At 36.4% G+C, this 13,998-nt stretch overlaps 1 protein-coding gene across 5 annotated transcripts in view; it reads left to right on the top strand.

Moving 5' to 3' along the window:
* The window catches only part of SPAST (spastin), a 48,334-nt gene that overhangs the window by 14,083 nt on the left and 20,253 nt on the right, over positions 1-13,998 (top strand). For 3 of the 5 annotated variants that reach the window (XM_089529775.1, XM_089529774.1, XM_089529778.1), the window contains exon 4: positions 5,414-5,509. The exons of the other annotated variants lie outside the window; for them this stretch is intronic. In XM_089529775.1, the coding sequence (XP_089385901.1) occupies positions 5,414-5,509 (96 nt within the window). The remainder of the gene's footprint in view (positions 1-5,413; positions 5,510-13,998) is intronic. 5 annotated transcript variants of the gene reach the window in all.

Here is a 13,998-nt window from a genome sequence, read left to right as displayed (position 1 = left end):
TGCAACATTAGTCGCACCACATCTCCCCCCTGAGCTGCCAACCATGAGGGACAGGGATCAAGAGAGCAAGTCGTCCTCCTAACACTTCGGAGGATCTTGTCCACTTCATCGGTACTAACAAACTCAAAGTGATCCAGTATAACAGGGACCACGGGCAGGGGTTTGGACTGGATGGCCCTTACGGTCTCTTCCAGCTCTGTGATTCTATGATTCTTTGATTATTCTGCACAGAAATACACTTGTGTGTCTGTGATAATAGCAATAGCAAGTACATTTCTATACCACTTATCAGTGAGCTAGCACTCCCTAAGCAGTTTACCATGTGTAATCCAATTGCCTCTAACAATCTGGGTTCTCATTTTATTGACCTACAAAAGGATGGAAGGCTGAGTGAACCTTGGAACCCTGCCTGAGATTGAACTCACAACCTTGTGGCTGCAGTTCTGGCATTTAACCACTGCATCACCAGGGCAGTAGAATTCTGCAGAAAAACTATTTTTTGTGTACTTTCTATGCAAGATTGCTATTTTCTGTGCAAACCCATCAATATTAAAAAATATATGAAAAAAGTTTTGCTCAAAATTATAGCCATATGATTTTGTTGTGCAATATTGCTAGGGATTTTTTGTGTACGTAGAAAACAGAAATTTTGCACAAAAAACACGTCGCTGTCCATTCTGTGCAGACTTACATTTTCCTCACACATGTAACATATTTCTGGTATAGCAGTTTGGGCTTCCTTTTGGTTACTAGAATAAATGAATCTGATCCTTTCTACATAGTCTTGATTTCTATCCAATCACTGTATAAAATAGGCATTTTAAAAATGGCTGTTTGTATATTCGGCATATTTCCTAGCTCACAATTCTCACCCAAGGAAAAATCAGTCTCAAATTAGATATGACAACAGTGTTCCCTTCCATCCCCCTATCCTGTGTGTGTTTTCATCTCAAATCTAGTTTCTACCTTGTACTCAGTTTTTTGGACAGGTTGTCCAGTCACAATATCTGTTTTGTGACCAGACATGATTCCATAGCAGCCATTTTGTTTTGGTGCCTCCCTGCACCCTGGTTATTTTTCCACAGTGATTTACCAGTCCGCTTCCAGCTTAACTGGTGTTAAGCAGAAATATAGCTGGAGGAAATTGTTAAGCAGCATTTTCTTTATTATCTGTACCTCCACTTAGTCTCACAGTCCTCCAAGGTCATGTTTTAAGAGATATGTTAAGATATACTGTATGTTAGTTTTGTTTTTTTCACAGTGGACTCAGCATGGAAACATTTGGAAAAATTGTTGTTAAGGCTCATAGTTTTTTTAAAAAAACAGACGTTGACAGCTTATGCAGTTCTACTCAGAGTAAAGTTGCTCTGAATTGAATAGCACTGTCAAATTATGTGTACACATGCCTGTGGCCTCAAATTCAGGAATATATACAAGCTTGGAAACTATATTTAGTTACAGGATACATTTGGAATTAATTGCCTTGGCTTTTAACAGCTTTACTTGTTTTAGGACTTTAGAATAGTTTTCAGTTATACTATCTCATATGCTGGCCCTCTCTGGCTTGGCTTTGCGAATGAAGATTCTGGAAGGACTCATCCTGCGCTTTGTATAAGCGCGTTGATGACTAAAAAGGCGAATCCAGGATAAACAGGTCCAGTTGCAGAAAGCACCGCAGAAAGTCTCCTTGGGTGATGTTTCCGGGTTACGGTTCTTTCTGAGCTGTCGTTTCTCTTCGAGACTCATTCGGCGTGAGCTTTCAAAAAAGGCTGCAGCATTGTAGATAGTGCGTCTCCATGCCTCACACTGCGAGGCCAGGGAGGACCATTGTTGGCAATGGCCAATGGATAGTCTTTAAAAAGTGTGTGGAAAGTAGAGTATGCCTTGTTTATATACTTATGATTTCGTGTAATGAAAGGACTGAGTTAGCTTTGGAGTGTTAATATGACTTCAAATTGATTGTATAAATAGATAAAAGTTATCTGGGGTTGACGATATCCTTTCTTCAGTAGCTTCTTAGTATGAAATATTATTTATTTTTATCACTTGATTCTAGTGCTGTTTGTATCATAGTCAATGACAGTAAAACCTGACCTTATCCAGATCTTTTTAATTAAAATGTTATTCTTTATAAAATTTTAATTAAAAGTATCTGGATATGGACAAGTTTTATTGTCGTTGTCTGTGATACAAAAAGGACTCCCCCTCCTTTTTTTTTTTTTTTAAATAAACACTTGAAAACTGTTAAGACTGCTCCAACAAAAGAGTGTATTGCCTTTTTGGAGTCACTCATGGATGAATATTGAGAAGTAAAAGGAAATAAAGCTTTTGAGAATTAAGACATAATGATTTATTTGAAATATTTCCATTTGCCTTTCCATATACAATATCTAGTAAAAGCAACACAATGCCATTAAAACGATTACAGCATGCAAAAATTACATCAGATTAATGAAGGCCCTCTTCAGTTCTGCTTTTAAGGCCAGCTTGAAGGCGGAGTAGGGGCATTGCATCCGGACACATGCCATGACTCTGTCCTAGGGCTGCTTGACTCTGTGCGCTGCTCCACATGGCGTACAGCGTAATGATTTTCCTCTGGCACTGTGTCCATACTATGCTGTGCCAAAGGAGCACCACATAGCCTCAGCAATGCAGCTATGGCACCTTTTGAGGGTGCAAAAGGAGTCACTTTTTGCAGCTCCTTTTCATGCCCTTGAAAGGCTCAATTGGGGCTGCGGCATGAGGTTACCATGGCCCCGATCCCGTGCGAAAAGAGGCGGCCTGTAGAGCTCCTGAATGGATGGGAGCCAAGAGAGATCCGTAAGATGAGACACAACAGCCAAATACTGTAGTCCCTTTTCCCCATAACCTTCAATACCAATGCCTCTGAAGAGCATTTAAGCATATATGAAGGTGGTTGTGAGAGACGATGCTTCCCCAGATCTTGAGGTTGTAAGCTGTGTAAGGGCTTAAAGGGAAGCACCAGCAGTTTGCATTGTTTTCTAGGCTCTTTACCCATTTATCAGATCTGTTTCAGGTGCCTGATTATTAATAGCCTACTGATAATTATTCAAGCTGCCGTACTTTATAGCCTGAAGATGATGATGTTCTGCTCATAGAAGATGAAAGTTCTGAGACAATGAAGGAGAAAAGTTTTCACTTGCTCTTTAACTGGCCAGATGCTTGGCTGTAGTTCTCATAATCTCACGCAAATGTGTCTCTTTTAGGTGTAATGGCATTTTGAGGGGCACCCATTTCAGAGCTGGGAAAAATGTAAATACAATAAAAATGTTTATATTATGAGATGAAAGGTCAAATCTAGTTTTCTGGGTTGATATGATAGCCATCAGCTTATTTGAATTCATATTTTGGGCATTTTCTAATTTTTAGGAGGGACTTAGTACGAATCAATGTTTTAACTCATATTAGAAAATAAGATTGTTCATTTAAAGCCCTTTAGTTAAGATAGCTGGCTGTCATTTGTTTACATGGGAACATATAATAAAATACAATACATTGAAAACGGAAGGCCATGTTTGTACCGACTGGGATGCTGAGAAAGCAGTAATTATGGGAAACATTTTGTGAGCCAAATTTGGACTGAATAGCTATTGCTTTTTTGCTATAGCTGTATTTATTAAGAATCCAAAAAAAAAGGATGTTAGCATCACTTTATAAAATAGTTCACCTACTAAAGTAATAATAAATAAAATAATACAGAATAAACAAATTCCCCATTAAGGAAGAAGACTTTTATGACTTTTCTAGTGCAGGAGGATATTTAGGCCCATTACAGACGGGCGTAAAATACATCCTGGGGACGTACTAGGGTTAGGGAAAGTGCGTGCCTTACGCACGCACCTAACCCTAGTACGTCCCCAGGGCGTACAAAATGGCGGCGCCCTATACACATAGGGGCCGCCATTACGACATCACGAACACGCCACCTCCAAACGGTGACGTCTTTGCACTGTGCGAGGGCGCATAGAGCACCCTTTCCGTGGCGCTAGAAGGAGCTCCAAAACGGAGCTCCTTCCGCGATTTGTGTCGCTGGTGCAGCCTTTAGATGGCTGCGCCAGCGACGCAAGGGAGAAAGGGGCCAAGCAGCCCCTTTCTCCTCCTCCCCACTGCCGTCGGGTGTCCTTGGGGCATGAAGCCCCAAAGACACCCCTTTCCAGGCTGTGAGGAAGCGGCCTTTTGCTGCTTCCCTGCGGCCTGGAAAGCAGCGTATCGGGGCCTCGGAGGCTGCTGTTCTGGCAGCTGAGGCCCCAATCCAGCGGGGAAAGGAGTGCCTACAGACTACCCCACGTGGGCAATCTGTAACATGCCTTAGTAAGAGATGTTAACTTCCTTCAGAAGCATGACGACTAATGACCAATATAAAGCATGGAGATAATAGAAATTGCAGAATTTATAGGAATTTTTCTCATGAACATGTTAGACTTGGGTAGTGTCAGAGAGGCTTCTTTAACGTTTCATATATAATTATTATTGTTCAGCAATACTCTATAGTCTTGACTTTTAAAATATTTAAAAGTTCAATAATGTAGGAACTGTTTACTGCACAGTTTCTTGATCTTTTGATGTATCTGACTTAAGTAGCTTGTAATTAGTTGAAACTAACATTTTATTTCATGACATTAGTTGTTAAACATGTATTAATAATTATATGGAAATATTTACCAGCTGACCTTAATACAGAGATAAGATCTGGATCCAACTTATACCAAGAACTTGCAGACATTTCTTTTTCACATGGAGACAGATAATCATAAGTCTTTGCATACTGCATTGAAAAGTTCCCCACCATGTGAGGTCGAAGGCTTTCATGGTCAGCATCCATAGTTTTTTGGGGGTTTTCGGGCTATGTGGCCATGTTCCAGAAAAGTTTCTTCCTGACGTTTTGCCAGCATCTATGGCTGGCATCTTCAGAGAATGCTTGCCTGGAAAGGACTTGGGTCTATATATTGTGTGACCTGGAAAGGCACATGCAAATCACGTCTGCCTTTCCAAGTCACACAGTATATAGACCCAAGTCCTTTCCAGGCAAGCATTCTCTGAAGATGCCAGCCATAGATGCTGGTGAAAGGTCAGGAAGAAACTCTTCTAGAACATGGCCACATAGCCCGAAAAACCCACAAAAAACTATAGTTCCCCACCAGTTTTTTCATTGTTACTCCTGACTAATTCAGCTATTGAATGCAGTTCACTAATTTCTCATAATAGCACATCATTTATTAGATGTACTTATAATTTCATTACATAGTCAACATTAGACTTGTGCATTGTAATTTTAATCCATATCAAATCAATTGATGGCAAAGTCATTTCGGTGTGATTAGTGTATGTAACTTTCATTGGTTCATTTTTTGTTTTTTATTTTTCCTTTCCCCCCCTCTGTTTTGTTGCATAGAGAAGATGCAGGCAGTTAAGCAAATCCCCAAGCCGCAAATGGAAGTGTATAGTGACAGTACTAACCTGGTGTACCGCAATGGACATCTCCAGTCAGGTGGGTTTGGTTTTACCAGCACCTAAATAATTAGGGGGATGTCTGTTAGTGCCTATTCAAAAATAAACATAAATGGTGGAAAAAAATTGGTAGTAGGGGTGTATGGACCTTTAGAAAACAAGGGTAAATTTTACAGAAACTTCATGAACGATCTGAATGGACTATCATATGACTCCATTATAGCAATGGGAGACTGGAATGGGATAATTAACCCAAAAATACATACATTTTCAAAAAAGAAAATAAAAAATCAGAACCAAAATAAACTTCCAAATTCCTTTTTTGAACTGATAGAAATTTTTAAATGGCTAGATGTGTGGAGATTAAAATATGAGCAAACCAAAGAATACACTTTTTTCTCTAAAGTCCATAATTCATAGTCTCGGCTTGACGTGTTCTTTATTTTGAATAAATTGTCCAAAAATATAGCCAAGGTGGATATCCTCCCATCTGTATGGTGAGATCATAATCCAGTGTCACTATCATTAGATTTAGGAAAGAGGGACTTTATATGGAGATTGGATGATTACTTATTAAAAAAATGAAGAATTAGTGTCGGAAGCATGAGAAAATATTAAAAGATTTTTCTCTGAAAACATATAAAGGTACAAAGACAAATATTGTTTGGGATGCGTCTAAGGCATATATGAGAGATTTCTTTTTAAATAAATCAGCAGAATGTAAGGGGAAAAAAGAAAAATTACAAAAGGAAATTAAATTTAGAGAAGAGCTTTAAAAAGATCCCTCATGAAAAAGAATTTTAGCAGAAATAACGAGTACAGTATACAAAAGCAAATTTCGATGATTGCAACAGAGGAATTGGAAAAGAAATTAAAATTCGCTAGACAAAAATATTTTGAATTCTCAAACAAATTGGGTAAATTCTTGGTTTAAAAATTAAAGAAAGAAAGAGAAAAAAGAACAATACTGAAAATAAATACAGGGGATTTGATAGTAACAGAAGAAGAAAAAATAAAGCAGGCTTTCCTTAACTATTTTCAAGATTTATACTCTGATAAACATATATCCATAGAAAATATAAATGAATATCTGAAGAAACAAAAAATAAGGAAAATAACTGAAGAACAGAAACTGAAAAACCGATTGCTTTACAGGAATTAAGAGTTGCAATAAAGAAAAGTAAATCGGGGAAAGTGCCCGGGCCTGATGGCTTTACCGCCAATTTTTATAAAACATTTGAAGAGGTCCTAATGAACCCACTTTTAGACACGATTAATGAAATTCAGCAGAACGGTCTGCCTAAATTATGGAAAAGTGCAAATATTATTTTATTGCCTAAAGAAAACAAAGATAGAACAGATGTGAGAAATTACAAGCCTATATCTCTCCTCAACTCTGACTATAAACTTTTTGCATTAATAATAGCAGACTGCCATATGAAAATTCTTATAACATGGATTCATACAGATCAAAATGGTTTTCTTCTGGGGAGCTTAATAAAAGACAATATTCAAACTATAATTAATTTAATAGAATATCATGAAAAAAAATATAAAGGAAGATTTAGCTTTAATATTCATGGATGCCAAAAAGGCTTTTGATAATGTAAATTGGAAGTTTTTGATAGCAACATTAAAAGAGATCGGGCTTGACAAAAATATGGTTAATTGGATAGAGGAATTAAAATTGAATAAAACTGAGATATACAAAGGCACCAGACAAGGATGCCCTCTTTCACCTCTTCTATTTATTATTACCCTGGAAATCTTGAATAATAATATTAGAGACAATGAGTTCATCCATGGAGAAGAATTTAAATTAAAAGCATATGCGGACGTTCTGGTTTTATTCTTATCAAACAAGATGGAAGAAATAGATATAATATTGTATACATTAGAGAAATTTGGAAAAGCTGCAGGGTTTAAAATAAACGGAAAAAACTGAAATGTTAATTATGAAAATGAATGAAAGGGATAATTAATGGTAAAATCAGACTTTAAATTACAAAAAATAGTAAGATATTTGGGTATATATATATAATGACAAAGAATACAGAATTGTTTAAAAATAACTATGTGAAGGGCTGGAATGAAATTAAAATGGAAATGAACAGATGGAATAACTTAAATTTATCCTGGATGGGGAAAATTGCAGCTATACAAATGGTACCTATTCCAAAAATGATGTTTCTATTTCAAAACTTACAAATAATTATCATAGGCCCGTTCCGCACGGGCGTAAAGTACGTCCCCAAGACGTACTAGGGTTAGGAAAGGGTGTGCTTTACTCATGCCCCTAACCCTAGTACGTCCTGGAGATGTACAAAATAGTGGCGCCTTTTCTACACGGGCGCTGCCATCTTGACGTCGCGGACGCCTAGCGTCCGCATGTCACACAGCACTAATGACATTGCGAGTGCGCCATTGGCGCCTTGCGGCCTCATTAGCACACCATAACAAGAAGCCCCATTTTGGGGGCTTCTTTTTTGCGGCACAGAGGAGCCTTGCAGTTTGGCCGCTGAGGCTCCTCCGCGCAGCAAATGAAGGCGCAGGTAGACTGCCCGTTTGGGCAGTCTGTAACACGCCATAGAATCATCGAGTTGGAATAGACCACAAGAGCCATCCAGTCCAACCCCCTGCCATACAGGAAATCCAAATCAAAGGTACCAATGACATACCTTTCAGAAATTGATGTACCTTTCAGAAATTTTTATTTGGTCAGGCAAAAAACCCAGGGTAAGGATGAAATTAATGTTTGATTTGGTTGAAAGAGGCAGACTGGCTCTTCCAAAATTGAAATTATATTCTTATGCATGTGGTCTAAACTGGCTAATGGAATGGATGAGATTATCAAATAAGAGGATATTACATTTAGAAGGACTAGATATTTTATATGGCTGGCACGGTTATTTAATCTATGATAGACAAAAAAGTTAATAATTAGAAAATCTCTTTTAAGGATATGGATAAAACTGAAAAAACAATGGGGTAATAAAATCTCAAAATGGACCTCCTCAAATGAAGCCTTTTAAAAAAATAACCAATTATATAAAGGCAAATGGTTAATATATGAATATTTGACCATAATAGAAGAGAATAAAATAAGTTTGAAATCGGAAGAGGAGTTGAGGAAGGAGGGATGTAAAAAGGATTGGTTTTTATACAGACAAATTAAATATTTGGGACAGATTTAAACTCTCTGGAAATTGACAACTGGGATGTAAATTTTGAAAAAAAATTAATAGAAAGAAAGGAATATTTGATTTTGAAATTGTATAAAATATTAATGAAATATGATCTTGAAGATGATGCTGTCAAGCACTGCATGGTAAAATGGGCCCAGGACACGGGCCATAATATAGACCTTAACTTGTGGGAAAAAATGTGGCACAAAGGAATAAGATACACGGTAAATATTGTTATTAAAGAAAATTTTTACAAGATGCAATACAGGTATATTCCACCATATAAGAGTGCAAAGATGACAAAAATCAGATCAGTGTTGGAAATGTTACTCAGCCACAGGTACATTTTACCATATGTGGTGGAGTTCAGATAAAGCTAGGAATTATTGGCAAATGATACATACACAGATAAAAAAGATATTAAATTTGAATGTAAATTTATCTTTAGATCCTAAATTGTATTTGTTATGTTTAATAATGGATGATAATTTAGAACAAAAACATGGTAAATTGATATTTTACTTAACAATGGCAGCCAGGTTAATATATGTGGAAAAATGGAGGGATAACCAAGTTCCAGAATTAAAAGATTGGATCTGGAAAATTTATGACTATATGGAATCAGATAAACTTACATAGATAGTGAGAAATAATTCACTGGGAAAATACAAACAAGAATGGAGTCCTTTGATAGACTACCTAAGACAAGAATGGGGTCCAACATTTACTATAGGGATGGTATAAGAATATAGAACCACAACAATAGATATTTATAACATATGGTATCGACTATTGGAATTTGTAATCTATTAAAATAAATAATATAAGGAAAAATTGTTTATACAGTATATGTGTGTGTGTGTTATTTTTTTGTTTTAGATGTTGACAGATAACTGATGGTGGAATAGACAAAAGTTGTCTTGAAGCAGGAAGATAACGGGAAGAGGGGGGGAGGGAAGGGGGTCATGTCAAAAGTATATGTTCTGTTTTTCTGATGCTTATTACTTACTGTGCTTTTTGTTGTTTTGTTTGTCCTTTTTGTGTACAAGTAATAAAACGTTTTCTAATTAAAAATAAACAAAACACGCAGTGCTAAATTGCCTGCTGCTAATCAGTTTTTAAAATGTTTTATGTTTAAAAGTTTTGTATAAGTGCATTTCATCCTCAAAGTTATCTCACCATAGTTTTTGCTAAACTGCTTTTCTTGTATTTTAAGTTTCCTCCACTTAAGTTAACTCCTTGTGAAGGTATGGTATTAATTATTTCTGAAATTTCTAATGCTTTTAAAAGGGAATGTCGTGGACTGAGAATAAATCAGTATATATAGACCCTCTAAAATACCAGGACATATAAACCCATACATTTTTGTAGATGATTATAAAGTGTAAGATGTAAAATGTTTGGATTATTCTGATTTTTATTTTCTGTTAGCCAAGCATTATTTATGTAACTTCTATTCAAGGAACTAGTTCACTGTTGCTGTTTTTTGTTGTTAGGTATGCTTAGGATGACAAAGGAAGGCTGCATTATTAACTAGGAGTATTGTATTTGAAAAGCACCTGCAAATGTACTGTCAAGTGTACAAATTTAGCTAAAATATAAGCTTGGTTTCTTAATATTTTTGCTTTAGAAATGTGATGTATTAGGTCTTTCTCTTGTTTTTCCCTGTGTGGAAATGAAGTTGGGTTTTTTGATGTATGTGTGTGTGTTTTTTTAAGTGATGCTTATTAGATTTGGGTCACAAATACACTGTGTCCTGTTTTCAACTTTAAATCAGAATCTCAGAATTTATTTAGAGATAGTTATGGAAACTCTGACTTTGCCCATATACCTATAGAGATGTTAAGCATGGTTATGTGTTATGAGCTTTATGATTGCACAGATGGAATTGTGAACAAGAGGGTCACTGCAAAATAAAATGCCCTTTCTTCTGTATCCTCAGTTGCAGCTCTTTTATCTAGTTCTACGCTACAGTTGGCGTAGTGCAGTAGTGCTGTTGCTGTGTTTGGAAAGATCAGCCCCTTGGACACTACTCAGTTTTAATTGATACTGAAGGTGGCCCTGAGAAACAGAAGGATGTGAGATTGGAAAAGAGAGGAGGAGTGGGTGATGTTGCTGCAAGCTTGAATTTAGAAAGATTTTTAAAAAATCAGTTTATAAAATGCTTTTAATTCCATCATATATGCTTACTTGCTAATTAGCTTACTTGCTGTTCACCGCTATGATCTTTGGAATAGCGGTATATAAATAAAACACATTATTATTATTATATATACTATTGAGGGCTTGGAGGATTTGGATAGTACCGGCTGGAGTGGGTGTGACAAGTATGACCGACCCCATTTGAAATAAAGTTGTGTGTGTGGGCTAGTGATCTTTCCAAGCAGTAGCATTATTGAATCCTACCATTTTAATGCAAGGTTTAAGAGAGGGTTTATTAAACAAAAAGAGGGTTTATTAAACAAAAAGAAAAAGGGAATAACATTATTGCATCTTACTGTTTAGCTACACTAGCAAGTCCAGTTCAACTGAAACAATTTAAAACAGAAACAAAAGCCATGTCTAAAACTGTGTGGCTCCTACATTTCAGGAAATTTTACATCTCTAACCATCAATACCGTGTACACTTTTATGACCTATTGGAATAATATGTGTTGAAGCAGCAGCTGCTCTTAGTATACTACTATCATCATCATCATCATTTATTTATTTATTTATTTATAAAGTGCTGTAAAGTTTGCACAATGCTTTACATAGTATGGGGTCAAGAAAAAGAATACAAATGTACCAAGCGGCATTCAGTCTAAAACAACAACATTTCATGATGAAAATATCTCTAAAATAATACTAACTAGTATACAATGAAGACAAAGTAAGCAGCAGATTAACAACCACAAATTTGGACACTAACAGAGGTGGGTGGGTGACTTCAGTTTAGTCAGTAACTATAACTTGAATGTCAAGTACATGTAAATCTGTTTTCTCCTAGTAATCAAAAATAATTGCTATAGTTAGTGCAGTATTCAAAACTCATATTTAGAGCATCACACACAAGGCCTCCTGAATATCTTGCTGTATGCAGTGAGCACTGAACATAGGATAATTAAATGTGTAGAAACAGTGCCCACTTGTAGCACATTTAGTGTTTGGGATTTACAACATCAGATTTTACTTTAGTTGAGTAGGCTATTGCAAATTTTCAACTTGATAAATTTGAACATAGATATACATCTATAAGTGTTGATCTGATATACTTCAGTTACTTTTACTGAAATACCTACTGTATACCTCAATAATGGAACCATTCGTTCCCAAGAAGTGAAGAAAAATGTTATATGTACTAAAAACCCTTGTATGACGAAGGGGAAGATGAGGGCTAAATAATGGAGAAAGTTGTAAATTTAGTTTTAGCAACACCTGAGAAAATTGAAGGAGAAATGAGTGAAAAGAACTATTTTAATGGGGTATCTGAACGTTTCTTATTCTTACTACCTTGTTTCAGTTGGTAAACTATATTTTTTATCAGGGTAGATAGAAATAATTATTGAATCCCATCTATCTGTTATGTATCTGCAAGCCTGTTTTCAATTGCTTCATATTGACATGTTCATGATTATACTTGAAATATTTTTTGTTGGCAGAGGTGAGGAGCAGTTCTGCAGTATTGCATATGTTGTTGAACTGTAACTCCCACCAAACTTTGACCCTGTAATCAATGATGAGGAATGCTGGGAGTTGCAGTTTAATAACATCATGTTTTATGTACACCTTTAACACAGTCTAAAGGTAATTTAAATGCAATATTTTTCATAAATTTGTGCTTAAAACAAAGTTTGTGTACATTGAAGCATCAGAAAGCAAAGGTGCCACTATCTCAGCCACTTAAGTTGACAATTTTGAATTTGGGAATATTTTGGATTTCAGAACCTTTATATACAACTTTTGCTGTTTTACCCCTTCCTTCATATAAATGAGAAAACAACCCAGGAAACTTTGGGCTTCCCAGTTCTGACTTGTTCAGAAACCTTTAATTATAATTTGTTTTTTACACATAATAACAAGTTTTGGGAAACTGTTTCTTGATTTATTTGCTGCGCCTAAAAAGGGAGGAGTAAAGTCTGAAGCAAAAAGTCTGTAGGTGGGTGCACAAAGCTTACACATAGCCTGACAGAATGTGATCATTTGCACCCAGCCATAGTTTTGTCTTTCCTTTAAGTCACAGTATTTTCAGATTTTATAACATGGTTAACAAGGAAGCCATATGGTATGTTTCAAAGGGAGAAAGGCTCTGTTAAAGGTAAAACACCAATTTTTTGTAAAGCAGAATAGAAGGCAGGGGATCTCTTATGGGCAGAAAGCTTGCTATCTAGTACAGAGTTGTAACAAGCATGTATTTAGTTGTTGCAATGTTAAGATGTAAATGAGATGCTTGGAGGGGACATGCTAAATGTGTCCTGAACCTTTACTCTCAACATACTGCATCTAGCAGCCGGCTGGATCTAGCACATGAGAAATGTCTCTTTGTATAAAGGACCAGTCCTAGCTGCCTTGCAGGAAAATAGTTACAAGGCTGTTTCTGAAGAAACTGTGCTGGGACCTCAGAGCAGTGATAGTTATTTTGTTGTTTTGCTTGTTGTTGTGTGCCTTCAAGTTGTTTCCAACTTATGGCAACCCTAAAACAAAGCTATCATGTTTTTTTCCTGGCAAATTTTGTTCAGAGGAGGTTTGCCATTGCCTTCCCCTGAGGCTGAGACCATGTGACTTGCACAAAGTCACCCAATGGGTTTCATGGTCAAGCTGGGAATTGAACTCTCATCGCCAGAGTCGCAATCCAACACTCAAACATTGTGACTAGTCAATAATTATTGATAATTATTTATTATTAATAATTATTGACAATTCACAAATGTCCCCTTCTTGGACGAAAAACTTTTGCAGATGCTGGCCATGCAGTTCCATTCTCTAGATATCATAGAGAACCATTCTACATACTGTTGGATTATTCCCCATATGGCAGCATATGATGCAGAAGTCCAAAGCCCAAAGTTATTTTCTGTTTTGACTGTTGGCTTCTCCCCCCTTCACATTAGTTTTTCCATTTCCTGCCAAACCCAGCATGACCTGTTCTTTCATCGATCAAACATCTTTGAATTCAAATATCAAAAATGGAAAATATACAGGGAAAAAAGGAAACATCTGATGAGGACTCTGATGGTCTTTGCCAACAGGGAAAAAACAAACAAATCAAAAACAAAAATGTCTGTTCAAGGAAATAAAATAGGCTCAGCTGACTGCTCCCCAGGGGAAATTTAATTAATTCAATTCAGATGACCGCAAAGCAGAA

This window comes from Sceloporus occidentalis, unplaced genomic scaffold (genome assembly GCF_023333645.1).
Source record: "Sceloporus occidentalis isolate IW3139 unplaced genomic scaffold, rSceOcc1.0.p SCAF_6, whole genome shotgun sequence".
NCBI lineage: Eukaryota > Metazoa > Chordata > Lepidosauria > Squamata > Phrynosomatidae > Sceloporus > Sceloporus occidentalis.
Note: the sequence above shows the minus strand (reverse complement) of the source record. Positions and strands in the feature narration are given on the sequence as shown.